General features: G+C 43.7%; 1 protein-coding gene across 1 annotated transcript in view; it reads left to right on the top strand.

Moving 5' to 3' along the window:
- The window catches only part of STON2 (stonin 2), a 139,559-nt gene that overhangs the window by 73,349 nt on the left and 43,581 nt on the right, over nucleotides 1-22,629 (top strand). Inside the window, exon 6 of the mRNA XM_069465191.1 lies at nucleotides 17,084-17,236. Coding sequence (XP_069321292.1) covers nucleotides 17,084-17,236 — 153 coding nt within the window. The remainder of the gene's footprint in view (nucleotides 1-17,083; nucleotides 17,237-22,629) is intronic.

The raw sequence follows: 22,629 nt of genomic DNA, 5'->3' as shown, positions 1-22,629 counted from the left end.
TGCATCAATAAATCCATTCCTTTCTATCAACGGGTAGTATTCCATCATATTGTTATAGCACAATGTTTTCTTTTAGTTTATTTAAAAAAAGCCAAAAACAAATGCAGCGTTTCAGTGTTTGAGGACCAAGTCATTCCTTCCTGATATTTTACCTTACAGTCTGAAAAGGCTAGCAATGCCCAGCCTCCTTTGGGCAGCCCAGAAAGAAGAGCCCTGAGTATCTCGTACATAACTCTAGTCACAAGAAAAGGCAGGTGCTATGCTTTTCTTGGCTTAGAACTTCAAATTGATTAGACTGTTAATCAGGTATTGATTATTTGGTATATTAAACAGACCTAGCATTGTACCCTGAGGCCTTGGGAATATGAAAGAAACTGGACAGTTCAGCCTGGGAGTGGTGGTTCAAAATCTGCACTGTCTTTGCTAGTCCCCTCCCCTCCACCCTGTGAGCTACGGTCCACGCCATGTGCCAGGTTAATCCCAGAGCAGTACAGCTCAGCCTGTGTCCCACCTGCATTCACAAACCTTCAGTCATTTCCCCTGCATTAACCCTGACCTCCTTATTCTGACATCCGGGACTCACTTTGGGGTTTAACCTTTCCTAGCCTCATTTGGTCATCTATTAAAGTGGGGGTGTTTTGGGGTAACTGTGTTTATTAAATGAAATAATACAAAGTACCTAGCATGGTGCCTGGTAGGTAATACATTTCCAAAAATTAAAGTTTCTTTCCATTCTGCCCTGTTTTACTCCCTCCACCTTGCCTGCCTGCTTTTCAGCCGCTTCCCTCCATCAAATGCACTCTCCATCCAGACCAGACTGTTCTTTGCTCCCCATGCACACTCTGCTTTCCTCCCTCTGGGTCTTGGTTTAGTGTTCCTTTGCTGTGGGTCCAAATGCTGCCCCTCTGTCAAGTTCAGTTCGAATGCCAAAACCTCTGGAAAGTCTTCCTGTATTCCTTCTTTTGCTTCCCATAAGGGATAGAAAAACCAAAGTGTTTTTCCTTCTCTTACTCTCAATACTGAATGCTTCACCCCTGGTCACCAACATGTGTGAGAATTTTTCCCCTCCAACAACCAATTCTCCAGTAGACACTAACTGAATGCTCTATAATTTAACTCAATTCTGACACTGTCTACCTGGAGGTAGTGTCAGATCCCAGGGGCTGAGGGCTTAGTCCCACAGAATGTCCCCACCCCCAAGATACCGCTTGGAAGTGGTAGGTTGTCACCTGAACTTCTGAATCATTGGCTGTATGTTTGGGGTTCTCACAATCCCCTCCTGGGTTTGATTAATTTGCTAGAGTGGCTCACAGAACTCAGGGAAACCCTTTACTTATATTTACTGGTTTATTATATAAAGGATCACAGCCAGATGGAAGAGGTGCATGGGGCAAGGCATGTGGAAGGGGTGCAGTTTCCATGCCCTCTCTGGGCACACCACCCTTCAGGCACCTCCATGTGTTCAGCTATCCAGAAGCTCCCTGAACCCTGTCCTTTAGGTTTTTATGGAGTCTTTCTTATGTAGGCATGATTGATTACATCATTGGCCATTGACTGATAGATAATCAACTCAACCTTCAGCTCCTCTCTCCTTCCTGGAGTGGGAGGGGGCTAAAAATTCAAATCATCTAATCACATAGTTGATTCCCCTGGCAACCAGCCCCCATCCTGAAGCTATCCAGGAGCCCACCAAGAGTTGCCTCATTAGAACAAAAGATGTGCCTTTCACCTAGGAAAGTCCAAGGAATTTAGAAACTCTGTGTCAGGAATCATTGTCAAAGCAAATATTAGGACAGAAGGTTCTCCTGGCACCCCTATCTACAAGAGTTTTAGGAGTTCTGTCATGGGAACCAGGGGCAGAGACCAAAATATATATATATATACACAACACACACACACATATATATTTTTTTTTTTTTTTTTTGAGAGAAGGTCTTGCTCTGTTGCCTGGGCCAGAGTGCAGTGGTATGATCATTGCTCAATGCAACCTCCAACTCCTGGGCTTAAGCAATCCTCTTGCCTCAGCCTCCTGAGTGGCTGGGACTACAGTTGCATGCCACCAAGCCTGACTAATTTTTCTATTTTTTGTAGAGACAGAGTCTTGCTCTTGCTCAGGCTGGTCTCGAACTCAAGCGATCCTCCCACTTTGGCGTCCCAGAGTGCTAGGATTAGAGGTGTAAGCCACCGCACCGAGCCTTTCTTTTTTCTTCTTTTTTTAAATCTTGTTTTCATTTTTATTTTCCTTGCTATGTTGTCCAGGCTGGTCTTCAACTCCTGGGCTCAAGTGATCATCCCACCTCAGCCTCCTGAATAGCTGGGATTACAGGAGTGCACCAGCACACTGAATTTATATTTCTTACTGTATCATAGTACCACACCCCCACACATACACCAATACCCTGAGGTGGAACTAACTTCTCTATTTCAGCTCCACTATGTCAGTCACCACTTTGCGTTCTCATATTTATACTTGCTGTTCTTTGCCTCAGGGCTCTTTCTCTTGCTCTTCCCTCTGTCTGGAAGGCCATTTTTCAAGACCTTCACACAGATCACTCCCTCACTCCATTCATGTCTCTGTTCACTTGTCACCTCCTCATAGAGGCCTTCCCAGACCACCCCATGTAACATAGGGCCTCCTGTGCCCTATTTATTCTCTACCTCTTTACCTTCCTTTGCTTTCCTCTGTTGCACTTAACTCCACTTGAAATTGTCTGTTTCTGATTGTCCATTGTACCCACGTGACCTCCATGTACACGGGGACCTCCTGTGGTCACTGGCCTATCACTAGTACCTGGCACATAGTAGATGCTCAATAATTTTTTGTTGAGCAAGTGAATATTCACTACCAGATTACACCATAATCTGGATCAGAGGTACCTGGAGGGTAAAAGCAGTATCAATGTCTGATTCATTATTAGGTCAACTCAAACACATCACGCATAATAGTATACAGTAAATATTTGGCTGAAAGACAGAGGTCAACAGGGAGGATCAAATTTCCCAGGATCCACATGACTCAATTTCAGTTTCAACCAAAGGTTGTTGACCACCTACCATCTGCCAGGCACCATCAGACACTTTCAGATACGTGGTCTCCTCTAAAGCTCATGGAGATTTTTCGTATCCTTAAATTAATATTCCACTTAGAATCTTGGGACTAAGACTAGGGACCTTGGAAAAGTCCCATAACTTCTCCAGTAGTTACCCCTTCTCCTGTCACTGACAGAGCCCCCAGCCCCTTCCTGACCCATGGTCTCCGTCATCCCTGCTGCTGCTGACTACTTGTCTGAGATAAAGCCCCTCTGCCCAGCTTCTGGCCTTCATTCATTCACTCACTCCATCCTGCGCTGTCTTGGTAATGAGAATGTCTCTCTTGGTAATCTCCTGACTTCACTTGCCTTGTGACTCAGCCTGAATCCCAGGGACAGTTTTTTTCTTCAGACCTTTTTTTTTGTTGTTGTTGTAAAACTTGAAACCAGTCATTTATTCACTTATTTGATAAGCACATATCAAGACACAATGTTAATATTATTCTAGGCACTTGTGATAGATACATAGTAATTAACACCAAACATAATGTCTGGTGTCATTAATCTTAAAGTAAAAAAAAAAAAAAAAAAAAGACATAGCCCTAAAGTGTCATATTTTTTGCATTAAGCATTTTTCTTTTTTTTTTTTGTTTGTTTTTCAGCTCATTATGGGGGTACAAAAGATCAGGCTATATACATTGCCCATGCCTCCCCATCCCCCCGAGTCTGAGCTTCAATTGTATCCATTCCCTAGACAGTGCACATCACACTCATCATGTAGGTGTGCACCCATCCCCTCCCCCCACCCCATCCCCCCCAGTCAGAACTTCAAGCGTGTCCATTCCCCAGGCAGTGCACATCACACTCATCAAGTAGGTATACACCCATCCCTTCCACCCAGCCCCGACCTCTGTCCGATACCTAATTGGTGTTAATCCCAAATGTGCACTCAGGGAAACCAGTTTGCTGGTGAGTACATGTGGTGCTTATTTTTCCCTTCTACCCAGAAGAACAAAAGTCATTCTATAAAAAAGACACCTGCACCTGAATGTTTATAGCAGCACAATTCACAATCGCAAAGATGTGGAAACAACCCAAATGCCCATCGATTCATGAATGGATTAGCAAAATGTAGTATATGTATACCATGGAATATTACTCAGCTATTAGAAATAATGGCGATATGACATCTCTTTGGTTCTCTTGGAGAGAGCTGGAACCCATTCTATTAAGTGAAGTATCTTCAAACCTTATACCAGTAGCCTTAGAACTCTTTGATTCCTTGACCTACTCTATACCCCTTTGGTCAGTTCTCAGTCGCAAGTAACCCCTACCATATACTCACACACTCTGTGCTGTTGAGTTCTACTAAAAACCAAAAAGTCTTGAATTAATCCTATTGTCTTTTCAAGAACCTTGCTTCTTCAAATACCTCCCCATGCATATTGTATGTGTATCTGTCTCTCTCCCCCACCCCTAAGGTCTCTCTCTCCTAAATGTGCTCCATTAATTCTTACTCCTAATGAAATGATTTTTTTTGGCCCTGCTTTCTCTCATATTAATATTTTTTAATGACTTTCCTCAATTAGGTTTCAAGTCTAGTGTGTATTTTGGCAGGACTGACTCTGTAGTAAATCCAAAAGTATTTATGAAGCTCATGGAACCCATACCATGGTCTGAAATCCTGGTCTTCCTCCAACTTAGGTCTTTGTTTCTCCCTTCAGGTCTCTCTGTTGCCTCCCTTGTAAGCTGCAGGATTGTTCCTGTGGCAGTGTGTCTGCCAGTCCAACTATGACCCTAGAACCAAAAGAACAAAATGGCTCTTGAGAGGGGAAGCCCTGGCTATTCTCAACCCAGCAGCTTCCTCTCCTGTCGCCTGCATCGCTCCAGACTAGCCCTGCACATTTCGTTAGAGGGACACAACAGGCAGTACTTGGGGTGGGGAGGGAGATATATATATATATATATATATATATATATATATTTTTTTTTTTTTTTCTTTTTCTTTTTTTGAGACAGAGTCTCGCTTTGTTGCCTGGGCTAGAGTGCCGTGGCGTCAGCCTAGCTCACAGCAACCTCAAACTCCTGGACTTAAGCGATTCTACTGCCTCAGCCTCCCGAGTAGCTGGGACTACAGGCATGTGCCACCATGCCCGGCTAATTTTTTGTATATATATATTTTAGTTGGCCAGATAATTTCTTTCTATTTTTAGTAGAGATGGGTGTCTCACTCTTGCTCAGGCTGGTCTCGAACTCCTGACCTTGGGAGATCCACCCGCCTCGGCCTCCCAAAGTGCTAGGATTACAGGTGTGAGCCACCGTGCCCGGCCTATTTTAATACTTGCTGCATTTTGAGAGGGTCATGATTAAGGCTTGAACGGAGACCTCTTCCTCCCTTTCTTTTATCTTCTAGTTTTTTTTTTCTTTTTCTTTTTGCTTTTCTTCACATTACCACCCAGAGTTGGTTCTTGAAGACTGTCTTAGAGAGTGTCTCCGGTCAGTTATTATACAGAGAATGGGTCACCGTATTTAGAGTGAACTCTTGTAATTAAAGCTGGCAGCACAAGTCTTTGCTCCAAAGAGCAGCCGGCTCCCTCTGACGGCACACCGGACCGCTGCAGGGCGTTTCTCCCCACCTGTCTCACTCTTCCCCAGTTTTCCTTCTGCACGGTTCTGCCTTGGGCTCGCCGGTGTTTCCTTGCTCAACTTCACTTGTAGAAGTAACAACAGCTGAAGTGCTTTAGACTCCTGCAAAAAGGACATGTCCCTCTTTCCTTCTAGGTGCCCAAGAAGGGAATTTTGGAGACAGTTGGCCAAGAAGAACTAGACGTAGAAAGAGAGGAAGATACGAAGAGCTTGACTGAGGCCTAGAATTCTAGTTGTTGGTCCTCAGAATAATGAAAGGGGGTTGCTGTCACTGTCATAGAGGTTCTAGAGGTTTGGTCAAGCTTCTCATCTCTTAGTGATTCAAGGCTAGATGATGAACTTTGTTCATTACCCACTTCCTCTGTTTTGTAAGCTCCATCCTGTGTGGTGGGACTTGAATTGTGTCCTAATATTTAAGTAAATGAAGAGGAGGAAAAAGGTAGTTAAAGGAGACGAAATGAGCAGTCTTTCAACAACTCTCATATTTCACATCTCCTTTACAGATACTTCTTAGACTCAGCATTTCTAGCAGATAGGAGGTGGGTATTGGATTTGGCCAGTTGCCAATGCCCTGGAGGTGGCATAGTGACTTCGAGAAGACTGGTTTCATGACTTCTTACCTGGCCGTTCAGCATCAGAATCATGTCTGACCTCATTGCTATGTTTGAACCATGACATCCATCCTAATTAGGGTTTGCCTAAGAGTACTGTGAGCTGCAGGTGCTATGTAGCATGTGCCTCACTGACGAGCTTCTTGGCTTTAGAACAGAAACTCTGGCAAAAACATATTTAACCGTCTGCTTCCAAGAAGAAGAAAGGGAGATGGTTTCAGAACAGGTGTACAAACCTAAATCTTTTCTTCAGACAGAAATCTGAATATCACCTGTGATGACACACTGATCCCCCTTCTGCTATTTGAATGACACATTAACTTCCATACAAAAATGAAAAATGTAACTATAGAATTTGTTCAAAGCTAAAAGGTCATGTTGATGTCAAGTAGCTCAGTACAATGGAATATGAAACTCAGCATCACCAGGGACATGATGGGGTAACTTGGCAATATCCCAAGTATAAATACTAGAACTATATAGCAAGAACTCGAGCTTTCTTGCTACAACAGTTGCTTCCTCTCACCTTGATGGGCTTGCTCTCTAGAGAGGCAGCCCATTCTCGGTTCATGCAGTGTTACAAATTTATTTTTTTAAGGGATAGGGTCTCACTCTGTCACCCAGGCTGGAGTGCAGTGGCCTAATCATAGCTCACTGCAGCCTTGAACTCCTGGGCTCAAGAGATCCTCCTGCCTCGGCCTCCCAGAGGGCTGGGACTACAGGTGTGAGCCACTGAGCCTGGCCCAATGTTAAAATAAAGTAGGGCATATCCCTAGTTTATATAGGCTAAACTAGCTTTAATATCTACACAACTAGTCCTTTGGCAACTAACTGCCTGGTTTGAATACTGGCTTTTCTACTTATTAGCTGTTTGACTTAGTGTAAGATACTTAACTTTTCTGAGTTTTAGTTTCTTCATCTACAAAATTAAAACCATTAAGAGTAACAATTTCATAGGGTTGTCGTAAAGACTGAAATGAAAAAAATGTATTAATATTTAAATTTCTTAGAATTATGATTGATATAATAAATGTTTAATGGATGTCAGCTCTTCCAGTAAAATTATTATTATAGTTATTATTCTCATCATGTTTTAGATCTATAAAGAACAAATCTATTCTTTTTTTCCATATGACAACTTCTTCCCTAACTGAAAAGAGCTAAACGTCCTCAGTCCCAGAAACAGTCTACTTGTCAGCTTAATTCTACAAAGATGACAAAAAGTTGTAGAAGATGACAAAATAAGTTCAAGGCACTGAGGTAGGTTTAATACATTCAAGCCCATTTGAAGAACTCAACAGTAAAATATTTTTAAAAATCTGAGTAATGATGACTTCTTCCCAGGAATTTCTATCCCCAAAGAGAGATTTTTTTTTTTTTTTTTGAGACAGAGTCTTGCTTTGTTGCCCGGGCTAGAGTGAGTGCCGTGGCGTCAGTCTAGCTCACAGCAACCTCAAACTCCTGGACTTAAGCGATCCTCCTGCCTCAGCCTTCCTAGTAGCTGGGACTACAGGCATGCGCCACCATGCCCGGCTAATTTTTTGTATATATATATATATTTTAGTTGTTCATATAATTTCTTTCTATTTTTAGTAGAGACGGGGTCTCACTCTTGCTCAGGCTGGTCTCGAACTCCTGACCTCGAGCGATCCATCCGCCTCGGCCTCCCAGAATCCTAGGATTACAGGCGTGAGCCACCGCGCCCGGCCTTTTTTTTTTTTTTTTTTATACAGAATCTTGCTCTGTTGTCCAGGATGGAGTGCAGTGGCTTTCAGCATAGCTCACTCACTGCAACCTCAAACTCCTAGGCTCAAGTGATCCTCCCACCTTGGCCTCCCAAAGTGCTAGGATTACAAGCATGAACCACCATGCCCAGCCCAAAAGAGACATTTTAAAGAGTATAAATAAAATAAGTCTAATAAGAAAATGGTTGGGTTTTTTTTTTTTTTTTTTTTGCTAATTCAAATGTAGTACTTGTTTATCATGTATATAGAGTTCTCTCTCTTTTTTTTGTCATTTTTGGGATAGAATCTTGGACAGTTGAGGGTGTGAATGTGACTTTTTCAGAATCATCCCAAACATGCAAAGCAAGCTGGATATCCTCATTTGCTAATAGATGATATTCGGTGAAAACGCCCATAACTTCCAGCGACCAGGGAAGATCTGGCCTGACAAGCCACCCATGGCAGCAGCACTGTGCGAGCCATGACCTCCACAGCCCTTCCCAGCCCACTCGGTGATGATGCCGAGGAGCCGCCCCTGAGTTTGGGTTTGGCAGGCCCAGGGACTGGGAGAAATCCAGTTGCCTACTCTAAGGGGGTTATAACCCTGTAAATGTGTTTATGACCCATTTTATTGCTGACTTCTGGCTTTAAAGGGGGATCTGCTGTTTTGTTTGAGAGCAGAAATCAGTCTTCCTCTGACAGCCGTTGAGTTTGTTCCCTGGAAAGATGACAGGCCTCATCTTCATTAGACTGTTGAGGAATGAGGGAGGGCGGGGGCTCCCTCCTGCCCTTCCCCAGTGGTTGGCCGCAGTAAGGCTGGGATATGTGGGCTCCTCTCAGCCTTTTGTTTGGTTTCTATGGCTCTAACCTCAGTTAGCTGCTCTGCATGGAGGGGAGGAAGAATGCAGCTTTTAACCCTAGTTCAGCAGCTTCAGCATGGTTCTCTTTTTTCCCTCTATCCAAGGCTGGATTTAGGCATATAGGCCACCCTTGTGGAGTGATTGGAGGCTCTCCAGTCAAAGTTCATTGCTTATATTGTTGGGCAATGGGTGAGGGTGTGGGAGAACGATGTTTAGAGACTAACGGTTTTGCTCGATCCTAGTTCTGTGGCTCTGTCCCCTCCCTCTCAATAGTGTTGGGCTGTGGTCATGCAGAAATGCTGTGCTGGAGTCACTGAGACATGGCATCAATCCTGGCTCTGCCCTCTCTAGGTAGTTTCCCAACCAGCGAAACAGGGTTGGGACCACCTCATAGAGCCTCTGAGTGGAATAAATAAAAGAGTGAATATAAAGGACTTAGCACGGTGCCTGGCACATAATACTCCTGTCCACGTTTCCAAACATGTGTGGGGCTGAAGCCTCCTTGTTGCTTCCAGCAAGTCCCCAAAACATATGTGGCAATCATGAAGGAACAATAAATTCTAGAAGTCGCTGAGAAAGGCTGTTTAATCTCTTCCTAAGAAAAGCTTTGTCACTGGGAAAGGCTGTTTAATCTCTTCCTAAGAAAAGCTTTAATTGCTTTAGCCCTGGGGTATGTACACATGCCAGTGCATGTGCGAGCGCACACAGACACACCTGTTTCCCAGGTGATTTTGATGCATAGCTGGATTTCTTAGTCCTACCTGTATGCTTTGCCCTACAGTCTTGGTGGTGCCATTTCAGGGTGAACCAATAGGAAATGATTATGCGGACCCCAAATGTGAATGGAACTCTTAGTCATAGTCTCTTCTGCTTCCTTCCTCGCCCTAACATAATCATTATACAGCTTGTTACGGCTCATTCTCCAGAAAGGTAGAGAGAAATCTATTGCATAGTCCTGGATGTAAGGCCAGCTAATCCCGGAGCATGGTGGGCTTTTGAGTAGATGCTTACAGATGGTGTGAAGGGAGGTAATTCCTGCCCTGGGGGAGCTAAACTGGGAAAATAAAACCAGCACACCTGAAATAATTAGCCGCCAATTAAGTGCTAAATCATGTGCTAGTGGCCCAGTGTTGGAGTTAAGTGTGGGTGAGGGTAAATTCAAGAGTGGACACTGTACCCCTCAGTATCTTGGCAAGGTTCAGCAAGGTGCCTTGCTGAATGATTGGGCAATGTTGTAAAAAATATATTTTTAATAAATGCATGTGGCAGCCTTTCCCACTTAAAAAAAATTAGATCCAGGTTTTAAGACATTTAATTACAAAACATTAACATTAAGAGACACTTTAAGAAAAAAAAAGATGCCATCTCTAAATCCCACAGCCCTACACAATTCACTTATCAAAGATTGTCACTCATTTTTAGTCTCTCCAGTGTCCAGGTCACTGCCTGGCACACACAGTGAGTGTTTGTGAATGGCCACCACCATTCTGTCCTGTAGAAGTGCCACAAATGATTTACTATTACAAATATCTAGATAGTGGCTTTGTAAAGGGTGCCAAAGTGGCACCTCTCGCACACCAGTTTCTCTAGTGCATCACTTCCTTGAATTGTTGGTGCGCCAAGGCTTCCCGTGGTCAGGTAACCAGGGGAGTGCTTAGGGGCACCTCGCTTTAGAGTGTACAGATATTTTTATTAGACTATAGATGCTTCCTAAGATACAATCAGGATAGAGAGGTGGATGCCTAGGACAGAGAGCCTCTCCCACCACATTGGATGGTGTGAACATTTTCCCTTTCCCCCTGTGGAAGAAGATGGAAGCTGCCTAACTCTACAAAGGGCATTCTTATCCCCAATGTGTCAGTGCCAACAAGTTCTGTGGCTTCTGCCCACCTGCTTTTCAGGTAAAGTAGGTTTACCTGTTGGTACTTGTGCAGCTTTGAAGAGTCAGCCATAGGCCTGGTTGATGCAAGAAAAATTAAAGCTGATTCAGATTCTCCTGTCTAGGATTTCCCCACCCCTTCTCTCTCTCTTTCCCACTAAGCAGTTTAAACCACAAGTAGCGTAGTTGATCCATACTTTTTGTCTGAGTTCACTGGATGTTTTGGTTCCCTATGGCTGCTGTTAACAAATTACCACAAACTGGGTGGCTTAAAACAACAGAAATTTATTCTCTTACAATCCTGGAGGCTAGACATCCAAAATCAACATGTCAGGAGGGCTTCTCGTGGCTTCTGGCAATCCTTGGCATTCCTTGGCTTGTGGCAGCGTAATTCCAATCTCTGTCTGTATCTCTACATAGCCTTCTTGCTGGTATTTGTGCCTCATAAGGACCCCAGTGATTGGATTTAGGGCCCACCCAGCGTGACCTCATCTTAACTTGATTACATTTGTAAACACCCTATTTCCAAATATAAGATCATACTCCTGGGTTCTAGGGGTTAGGACTTTGTCTTTGTCCATTTTGTATTGCTGTAAAGGAATACCTGAGACTGGGTAATTTATGAAGAAAAATAGATTATTATTTGACTGGTGGTTCTGCAGGCTGTGCAAGAAGCATGACACTGGCCTCTGCATCTGGTGAGGGCCCCAGGCTGCTTCTACTCATGATGGAAGGCGAAAGGGAGCTGGTGTGTGTAGAGATCACATGACAGGAGAAGAAGCAAGGAGGGGGTGTAGGGCAGGTACCAGGCTCTTTTTTAACAACCAGCTCTGTGGGAACTAATAGAGTAAGAACTCACACCACCCCACCAGGGAGGGCATTAATCTATTCATTAGGGATCTGCCCCCATGACCCAAACCTCCCATTAGGCTCCACCTCTACCATTGGGGATCAGATTTCAGCATGAGATTTGGAGGAGACAAACATTCAAACTACAGGATTCGGCCCCTGGCCCCCCAAATCTCATATCCTTCTCACATTGTAAAATACAATCACTCCTTCCCAATAGTACCCAAAATTCTTAATTTGTTCCAGCATCAACTCAAAAGTCCAAAGTCTCATCTGGGACCCAAGGTGAGTTCCTTACAGCTGTGAGCCTGTAAAATCAAAAACAAGTTATTTACTTCTAAGATGTAATGGTGGCAGAGGCATTTGATAAACATTCCCATTTCAATAGGGAAAAATGGCCAAAAGAAAGCAATAACGGGCCCCACACAAGTCCGAAACCCAGCAAGGCAGATATTAAATCTTAAAGCTCCAAATAATCTCTTTTGGCTCCATGTTTCCTATCCTGGGCAAGTTCGTGTGAGTGGTGGGCTCCTAAGGCCTGGGGATACCCTCCCCATCCCTCCTACATCTTTGCTGTGCTGGGCGCAGCCTATGTGGCTGCTCTCAGGGGCTGGAGTAAATGCCTGTGGCTTTTCCAGGCTGAGGTGGCCTGCTGCCCATGGCTCTATGTTAATAATTTTAGGGTCCCCACGGCAGCCCCATTCCCACAGCTCCACGAGGCACTGTTCCCACAGGGACTCCCTGGGGTGGCCCAACCTCCGAGGCAGGCTTCCGCCTGGGCACCCGGCTTTCAGATGCATGCTCTGAAATTTAGGTAAAAGCCACCAAGCCTCCGCCACTCTTGTGTTCCAGACACCTGCAGAGTTAGCACCATGTGGAAACTGCTAAGACTTGCTATTTGTGCTCTCCGGAGTGGTGGCCTGAGCCATACCTGGAGCCATATGAGCTGCTGCTGGATCCAGAGCAGCAGGGATGTGGAGATTAGCATCCCAAGGTGGCAAAGGGCAGCCCTGGGGGCCCTGGGCTGGTCTCCCAAAACCATTCTGTCCTCCTAGGCCTGTGATGGGAGAGGCAGTCTCAAAGTTTATGAAATGCCTTCGGGGCCTTTTCCCCATTGTTCTATTAGTACCTGACTCCCTTTTATCAGTGCTTATCTCTCTAGCACAGGGTTCCTCCCAAGCACCCTTGGATTCCTCTCCTAAAAAAATTATCTTTCCTTTTCTGTCACATGGCCAAGATGTAAATTTTCTAAATTTTTATGCCCTGCTTCATTTTTCTTTTCTTTCTTTCTTTCTTTCTTCTTCTTTTTTTTTTGAGACAGAGTTTCACTCTGTTGCCTTGGGCTAGAGTGCCGTGACATCAGCCTAGCTCACAGCAACCTCAAACTCCTGGGCTCAAGCGATCCTCCTGCCTCAGCCTCCCAAGTAGCTGGGACTACAGGCATGCACCACCATGCCCAGCTAATTTTTTCTGTATATATTTTTAGTTGTCCAGCTAATTTCTTAATATTTTTAGTAGAGAAGGAGTCCTATTCTTGCTCAGGCTGGTCTCAAACCCCTGAGCTCAAACAATCCGTCCGCCTCAGCCTCCCAGAGTGCTAGGATTACAGGCATGAGCCACGGCGACCGGCCAACAAAAAGTTTTAAAAATAGTTTTGTAAGTATGCTAGAAGGAAGTAGTTCAGAAGGTCTGACAGAGCAAGAGAAATGGAGGAAAAGGTCTGTGTCCATGTGAAAAATAAGCTGGTCCCATTTTCTACTTGAATTGTGCCCCCTGCTAGTTCATAGTCTGATTGGACCTACTTTGGGAACAGCAGCTGAGCAGACCCTGTGCTGGGGAATCAAGAACAATAGAAACAGCTTGGCTCTCTATTAGAGCAATGATCACGCCCCACTGCCCTCACATTCAGAGAGCTGGAAGTGATGATGGTCGTCACCTGACATTGGTGCCATGGTCTGCAGTTTACACAATGTTTTACATGCTTCTTTCAGTTAATCTTAATCACAGCCCTGTGTGGTAGGTGAGACCAGGAATTGGGAACCAGAGCATACGTAGCAAAACTGGGGTTGGAGCCTGTCTTCAACACCATTGTGTGCTGCTGTTTTTTCCCCTCCTACTGAGTCTAGAGCTGTCGAAGCAAGCCCTTACGTTGTTTAAATGTGTGCATATTTCAGAGCAGGACTGTGCTGTCTATTCCAGGTGTAGACTCCTGTTTAGATGGATAGTCATTGTTGAATATAACTGGGAATCAGAAAAAACACTTGCTAGGGGTGATTCCATTGGAGATGAAGATTACACTAAATGAGAGGGCAGGATGCAGGACAAATACCCTAATAACGAGTAAGCTCCCACCATAATCTAGGCACTGTGCTGAAAGTTATAGCCTAACATTGGGGTGAAAGTCAAAGCTGGAGAAGGGAAGCAGTTAGTTTCTGTCATTCTTTTTTTTAACTCTTAGAGTAAAATGCATAGTAACCATTCAACTGTAATCACGTTAAAGGAGCATGAGTCACTGTTCTGTATTTCTTTCTCTCATTCTGCCCCTCTGTAACTTCACCTGTAAGGCTTTCCTTACTTAGGAAGATGGGTGGGGGCAGGGGAGACAGAACTGGCAGGAGGATTAGGTCAAAGTTCTTCACTCCAAATCAAGCTAAGGTCCTGAGTAATGTCTCAAACTATGAAGATGCTTCTGCAACTATGTTAGGGGAGATAAAACCCAGTGGACTGATTTTGAAGGGGATTGATTTTGAAGGCCTCTGGATTTTATAGGAAAATGTACTGAGAAAATAAGAAGATATTGATTCACACTATCCCTAGACAGTTTTTCTAAGAAATCCATTAGTCAAATCATTCCTCAAATGATCTTTTAAATTTTAATGTGGCAGGTGGGGGGAAGCTATTTCTAATTAAATTTATAATACTTGTTCTAACTTGTATATGAATATTGTGTCAAATTTATGATACAATATGTTCTATATGTACATGATAGAATATGTTGGAGTCCTTTGTGTAATGTGGGGTTCAAATGTATGCATGTTTTAAAATTGTTTCATTACTGAGACAGTGTATCAAGGTATGTAGTCTTAGAGAAGAGCCACACAATCTCCTGGATATTATTTCCTTCAGTAAAAAAGAGAGGTTGTATGAGCCAATCTCTCAAAAATCTCTGAGCTGTGGCACATTATTTTACTATTTTGAATGATTATGAAATTTGTTGTTGTATCTCTGTTTTTATAAGATTTTATTAATGGCATCTGGAATTTATAGGAAGCCAAGGTAAGGTCTTGGAACAGAACCCCCAATTAAATTGTTCCTAAGGGAAAATAGGAACCTCTTTACAGTGCCGCTTTTAGGAACACATTCTGGCAAAGATCAGGCTTGCCAATACTGTGTTTACTTTTAACATAACAACTTTAAGCATTTATTTTGCCCTTCTTGTGTGCTGGGTACACAGTCTGAGATGGCTCTCTCAATCTGTAAAATGGAGTTAATCAGAGCAACACTGCTTCTTAGGGTTGTTGAAGGTTAGGCTTAGTTGAATTAATACATACAAAGTATGAAGAAAACTGCCTGGTACAGAGTAAGTATTGGCTGAGGTTGTTAGCATTGTTATTATTACCATCACTGTTACCCTCGCAGCCACTCGGGAGGTAAGGCGAAGGGTCCTCCCCTTTCTGTATGTAAACATCAAGTCAAGTGTGGCAGTTACACGGCTAGAGCTGAAATGGAAGGCCAGGTGTTCTGACATTGAGTCATGAAGCATACTGTGGCCCATGTAGAAGACCCTTCTGTAAAGTAGTGATCCTGCATTTTAGACCTACCTTTTACTTTTCTTGACTCTTAACTTGCCAATAGCAGCAATTCTATATGCTGATATGGAAAATCTCAAATATATCATTAAGTTAAAAAAAAAGTGCCAAATAACATATCATGGGTATACTTTAACCCTGGTGTCGGTGTTTTCAAAAGGCAGCCTTTTGAAAAGACTTTATTTAAAGGATAGCTTAAAAGGGTGGTATGCATATGCTTTATATGCATAAAAATTCCTGAACCAGATACATAAGAAGTTGCTAACAATGGTTGTCTCTGGGGAATGGGACTGGTTGTTAAGGATACTAGAGAGATTTTTACTTTTCATTTTACCGTTACATACTGTTTGAAGTTTTTTATAATGATTTTTTTTATATAAGTTCAAGAAATAAAAAAGAGAAGGAGAAAAGTACAATAAACCATCCCTATAGTAATGTTTCCCAAACTCAAAAGATCCCTTCCCCTCTTTGGGAAACATGGCACATTACAAGTCCTGAACTTGGAGATTGACAATATATATATTAGAGTATTAAAGGCTGTGAGAAGGTATAATAAAGAAACCTATGCAGTATATTTTTTCTATTTTTATTGCACTTAATACCCCACAGAATTATATTCCATGGCTTACCAGTTTTGTAAAAGCTATAAAAATTTAAGAAAACGTGACCTGTCCTTAGGTCAATTGCAAGTGGAAGAAAGGTGAGCGTTGCTCAGGAATGGTGGGAGACATTCCTGGCAATATGGTGGGATCATGTGGGGTCTCGAGTCCAGGCAAACCTGGGTCCAAATCCTGGGTCTTCCATCCACTAGCTGGCTGAGCACCAGCCAAGTCAGCTAACCTCTGGGCTAAAGAGGAAGAGTGATCCTCCCTCATAAGGGCATTGTCAAGATTAAATGAGATAGGTCCCTGGTCCCTAGTTGGTACTAGTGTCAGTTTCCCCCTCCTCACGCTGGGCCCCATCTCCTGCCATATTACTGCCCGGCCTTTGTTGATGAACACCCGCACCTACCCAAGCAGACAACTTACTGAAGGGTCCCTCCATTTGTGCAAGTCTGCATTTCAGGATTAATCAAAAGCCAGGCTATCAGGTAACAAGTTCTGGCATTTACAATGTGAAGCCCTTTCTAAAATTATGATTTACAAATACCTATTTCAAGAATGTGCCTATTGTACAATGCACAGTTCACAGACCCTGAGGGACTGTTGAAGAATTCTGTTCTCTAACATTGAATCTAAAAGTTAGATTCTAGGAATTCATTGTTTAAATCACATCCAGGTCTGCTTGCTCCAGGCTCTTCCAGGCCCCTGCCCCAGGGTCACCCTTCACTCTCATTTCCTATGCCAGTGTTAACACTTTCACACCATGGAAACAAATTTCAGGGTTAAATCGAAAGGTATGTGTGCCAAAGCATTGCCTTTGCAAAGTAACCTGTGCATTAAGCCCTTGGAATCTAATTACCCAAGTGTTATTTGCCTCCCCCAAGTACCATGCCAGTGCAGACTGAGCTTAAAGTTCAGGAAGTAATAACAAAGGAACCAGAAGGGAGATCTCAGGCACAGCCTCTGAAGAATCTCCTGCCTGCGCCTTGCCTCTCCCTCCTCCTGGGTGTGTCGGCCTGGGAAGGCCAGTGAGTAACCTGCACATTTTTTTTCATCTTGGCCCTTCCCACCCAGACGAGAGGACCGAGTGGCAGACAGGCAGGCAGACGGCGGTGAGTCCTGTTCAAGCATGCACGGAGCGAACCTCCACCCGCACCCACAGCCTGGACCCCTCACCACCCTCACCCCACCCCTGGAGCAGCCAGAGCCCCGGCGAGGGTCCCAATGGTAAGGGCTGCCAGCAGCAGGACCACTTCATTCATTTTATTTGCTTTGGTGTTGGCTTTTCTTTTCAATTGTGTTTAGATGGCAGAGTTTCTGAGACAATTGAAGGTGTTTTGTTTGTTTGGTTAGTTCTCAGTGGTCCCAAGACAAAGGAAACGTCTTTTCCCTGCAGAGTTTATTAGAAATTGTAACCTGATAGCCTGGCCTTGAACCAAACTTAACATACTAATTACCTTTGGTTAGCACAACTTACCCTTTCAGCCCTATAGAAAAAAAACTACATTGCTTACTAAATAGATTTTGAGGAAGAAAAAGTATTAAGGATTGTGGGCATTTCAGTACACGGGCACCTCTGACTAATTGAAATGTGGCTTAATTGTCACCATAGCTTTAAAATAGACTAAGATGATGTTTTGTCTCAAAACAAAACAAACAAACAGAAGACCCAATTTAAAGAGTTTCCATGTTGAATGAAAGATGCCAGGGATGGGGTGCGAGGAACAGTTAAAAGATAAGTCTAATTAAATATATATGAACATGGAAGTATTAAATTAAATCTGTGGTGCTGTGGGAAGGAAAAAAGTCTGATGTTCAATGTGGGATTCATGTGGTATTTAAGGGAGAAAACAGATCTTTGTGTAGTGAGTTGAGAATTCTTTGAGGGGAGGGTCGGAAGGCAAATGGTGCAGGCTGGGAAGCAGGTTTTGTGCACGGGGCCCGTGCCAAGGCCTTCTCCCTCAATTGCTGTGGGTGAGAGAGTCATTCAGAGTAATCAAGCACTGCATTGTTAACAGGCTTCTGTGTCTCAAATATTTATTCTAAACACAAGCCGTTGATTGCACTGGCATGTGAAGGAATAGAACTGCTGCCTCTGGTTCCTGGCCTAGCCCTAGATTCAATACCTGGGAAGATTTCAAGAAAAATGTGGGAAAGATAAGGTTACATGTAAAGTTAATTTGATACTACGCTCCTGTATTATAAGTGAGACAGCCCTATCCTTTTAACAGCCATAAGGATTACATTGTGGTGTGACGATGCTGAGCTAAGGGGTTTTATAGGAGAGTGGTCACAGGAAAGCCCAATAAAAGTTGCCCAAACCAGGGACACTCCCGTGACACATGTGAATGTTTGGCCCATGCCCAGGCGTCTCTGTAAATGCAGCACAGGTTCATTCTTGGCACCTCTGTGCAGGCAACTTAAGAATTCCCTGTAAGGAGCAGCCTTTACTTAACATATCTGTTAATAGGTTTTTAGAGCAGCAGTGAACAATAGCCCTAAAAAATAGTGTTGCAAGATGGCACATATGGACTTTCTGGCATGTAGGGAGTATGAAGTTGGCCGATGTGAGGGTTGGAGTGGGGAGGGGCACAGGCAAGGTGAAAGTTTCCTTCTTGGAGTTCATACCCCTCTTCTAAGTTTCAGGAAAGTACAGTATGTTTGCTGCTGAAATCAATAATTCCTCGTCATTGTCACTACCAGTGTTCCTGGGGTGATAATGCCAGTAGTTTGCTTTCTAACATCTTTGGTTTCCCCTTGGCTAATTAATCGAAAGCATAGATTAGCTGCAGCCCAATCAGCCAACTCATTAGAAAACGATCCAAGAATAACCACTTATTTTGAGGCCAAGTGAGTAAGAAGTGGGGGTGGGAAACATGATGATGATTTTAACTGGAGATTGTGGGTTTAAGTTGGTGACTTTTCAGTTTTGATTAAAAGCAAATGGATGCCACTCCGAGCCACCCGTGGAGTTCACAGCACTGATAGCCATGCTGGCTCACCTAGGCGTTTGCACATTGGATACTACGCATTCTGGTATTAAAACATCACCATCCCTACCGAACCTGCTTCCCTCCCCAGACCCAGTGCTCGGGAATAGAATACAGTTTAGAAGAGGGTCAGCAATGTTTCTTCCCATTGATGGCCTGTTTGTTATTTTCTTTTTTTTGAGACAGAGTCTCACTCTGTTGCCGGGGCTAGAGTGCCATGGCGTCAGCCTAGCTCACAGCAACCTCAAACTCCTGGGCTTAAGGGATCCTCCTGCCTCAGCCTCCCAAGTAGCTGGGACTACAGGCATGCACCACCATGCCTGGCTAATTTTTTCTATATATATTTTTGGCTGTCCATAATAATTTATTTCTATTTTTAGTAGAGACGGGGGTCTCGCTCTTGGTCAGGCTGGTCTCGAACTCCTGAGCTCAAACAGTCCGCCCGCGTCAGCCTCCCAGAGTGCTAGGATTACAGGCGTGAGCCACCGCGCCCGGCCTGTTTGTTATGTTTTGAGAACTTCCTAGGGATTTTCATAAACCAAATTGAATGTAAGTAACATCTGCTTGAATTTTGGCTTTTCTAAGGCAATTTTATGGTAAATTTTGTACTTTTCATTTCATTGTGTTTTTCATCCACTCTTGTTGCTTAGTTTTTTAAGCAGTGATCCTATCGAGCAGATTGTAAATTAGACATATAAACAAAAACCAAACTATGCATTTAAGACAACCTTGCTGACCCCACTCCCACCCCAGACAGGGTCTTGCTCTGTTGGCCAGGCTAGAGTACAGTGGTGCAATCATAGCTCACTGTAACCTCAAACTCCTAGGCTCAAGTGATCCTCCTGCCTTGGCCTCCTGAGTAGCTGGGACTACAGGCAGGTGCCACCATCCCCAGCAAATTTTAAATTTTTCACAGATATAGGGTCTTGCTGTGTTGCCAGGTTGGTCTCGAACTCCTATGCTCAAGCGATTCTCCCAGGTCAGCCTCCCAAAGTGCTGGGGTTACAGGTGTAAGCCATCACACCTGGCCAGTCTTGCCTTTGAGCAGTATATACTTTCTCCATGTCACTTAACTGAATTACCTCCAAAGAGCCTTCAGACACTGCCTAGCCTTGGCCACCCCTCTACCATCCTGTGTTTTCTGGTTTCTAGAATTCTTTTCTCTTCCAATCCTTGCTGTCCCAGACCTCACAAATAGGTGTTTAAAGAACTTTAGTGGCCCTCACCAAAGGCCATGGTGATTTTTCTGAAACACAGAAAACAGCACCTTAGTTGTAGGGTTGCTAGAATACCTGCTGTTAAATCCTAGCCAGACTGCATACCTGCTGGAGCCTGGATCAGGGAAAACAGTTGTGGATCCAGGTCAGGTCCTGCAGTTTTAGTGCATTTCCTGAGTGGTTACAGTCAGGTAAGGATGAATGAAGTAGGGAGGTGGAGTGAAGAGGTCTTAGCCAGCAGCTGGTAGCTAAAATATAATTAACATCAGCTGATAGTCTTCGATGAGCTCCAGTGTCCTGCTCCTTGGGACTATGTGCTGGTCTTGTGTGCATCACCCTACCTGGCCTCCCTTCGGGGTTTTTAAAGAAGATGCAGCAATCCGAGCACTTTTAGGAGGCCAAGGCGGGAGAATCACTTGAGGCCAAGAATTCAAGATTGGCCTGGTCAACGTAGTGAGACCTCATCTCTAAGGGAAAAAAATAAGAAAAAGTAGTTGGACATGGTGATACATGCCTGTAGTCCAAGCTTCGGGAGGCTGAGGTGGGAGGATTCCTTGAGCCTGAGAGTTTAAGGTTACAGTGAGCTATGATCATACCACTGCATTCCAGCCTGGGTGACGGAGAGAGTTGCTGTCTCAAAACAATAGATGAATAAATAGAAAACCCAAAGGATAAGATAAAATAGTGCTGAGAGTAAGTAGGTTGTTTTTGCTTTAGTTTGAGGCTAAGATCTTGAAGGTTAAGATGTGTATGTGTGCAGGCTGGAGTAGAAATGAGGAGTATCAGGTGAAGCTTTAACCTAAGGACTTTATAACTTTTGGAGATGAGGGTGAAAACTTTGGCCCACACTTAGAAATCACATTTGGCCAGAGGTGGTAGTATTTTCTCCTATGTTACGCTGTGTAATAGATCAACTGCAAAATGGTCTCAATTATTACCCTCTTTGAATATGGCTTTGCAGTTCTTCTTACCAAGAGGTAGAATCTGCTTCCCCAGCCCTGGAATCTGGGCTTGGCCTTATAACTTACTTTGGCCAACAGAATGCGCAGAAGTAAAGGTGTGTGGGTTTGTCAGTCCCAAGTCTAGGCCTTAAGAGACCTCACACACTTGGAATCCAGCCCAGTCATCATGTAGATGGACACTCTTGGGCTCTTTTGCTATGGCCCAAAGACTCTGTCACTCCAGCTGACAGTGACCCTACACCAGTCACGTGAGTGAGGCAGTCCTAGACCAGCCAGCTGACCTCAGACATTTGAGTGGGCCCGGCAGAGATCAGACAAACCCATCCAGACTCATAGATTCGTGATCAATAATAAATGCTTATTGTTTTACGCTACTGCATTTTGGAGTGGTTTGTTATGCCAACAATGACTAACTGATACATATGGTTCTCTGGACATGGTCCCTCTGTCGGGTTTATTAATGTCATCACAAACCCTTAGTTCAACTCAGCAGAAGAGATTCAATTGTTGGATGCAGGAGTTCTATTAAATGGGGCGGGGTCTCTATTCTTGTGATGGTCAGCATTATTAATACTTTGAGCCATTTTCAACAACACAGATGCCTAGGCCTTATGCCAGAGTATTCAATCAAATATTTGTAGGTGGAGACTAGGAATCTGTAATTTAAAAATCTTTGGTAATTGGTCAGGATTAAAAATCAATAATTCAATGGTTTTGTCAGTCCCTTCTATCACTGAAAGATGGAATGATTCCATTCATCCGTACTTACGCAAATAACACTCAGGTGGTTTAGAGTTCATTACTGATTTAACAGACTTCCAGCTGCAAAAGTAGACTTTATAATCACCTTTGGGGAAAAGCACGTTGACCCTGATGCTAGATGGAAAAAATTCACAGGTGCAGCAGATTAATGGCTAGGATTGTGTATTGCTTGCCATTGTGTACCCTGGGATTTAGAACATGGTGTGGACTCATGAATAAATCCAGAACATTGGGAATGTAACAGGACCCTACTTTGAGGATTTTAATAGTCTAATGGGGGAAAAAAATATCAAAGACATTATATAAGAAAACAGAGCAAACAATTTAAACCCTCAAACTACAGGTGACATTTTACTATGGCCGGTATATCAGTTGCTACAATAATGCTAGATTACAGCCAACCACAGTGGCATACAACAATGTGCATTTCTTAACTCCTGTGTCTGCAGGTTGGGGGCCGCTGAATCTAGGCTATGTCCACGTGTCCCTCATCCTTCCCTTGGCACAACGGCTAGCTTGAGGATGTTATTTTCACGGAGATGACAGAGACAAGAGCACAAGCCACCGTGTGCAAGCTGATATCAAGCTTCTGATTATGTCATTAATCTGTTAACATCCTACTGGCCAAAACAAGTCACACGACCAAGCTCAGTGTCAAAGGGCAGGGAAATACATTTCACTTTTGTAGT

This window comes from Eulemur rufifrons, chromosome 2, assembly GCF_041146395.1.
Source record: "Eulemur rufifrons isolate Redbay chromosome 2, OSU_ERuf_1, whole genome shotgun sequence".
Lineage (NCBI taxonomy): Eukaryota > Metazoa > Chordata > Mammalia > Primates > Lemuridae > Eulemur > Eulemur rufifrons.
Note: the sequence above shows the minus strand (reverse complement) of the source record. Positions and strands in the feature narration are given on the sequence as shown.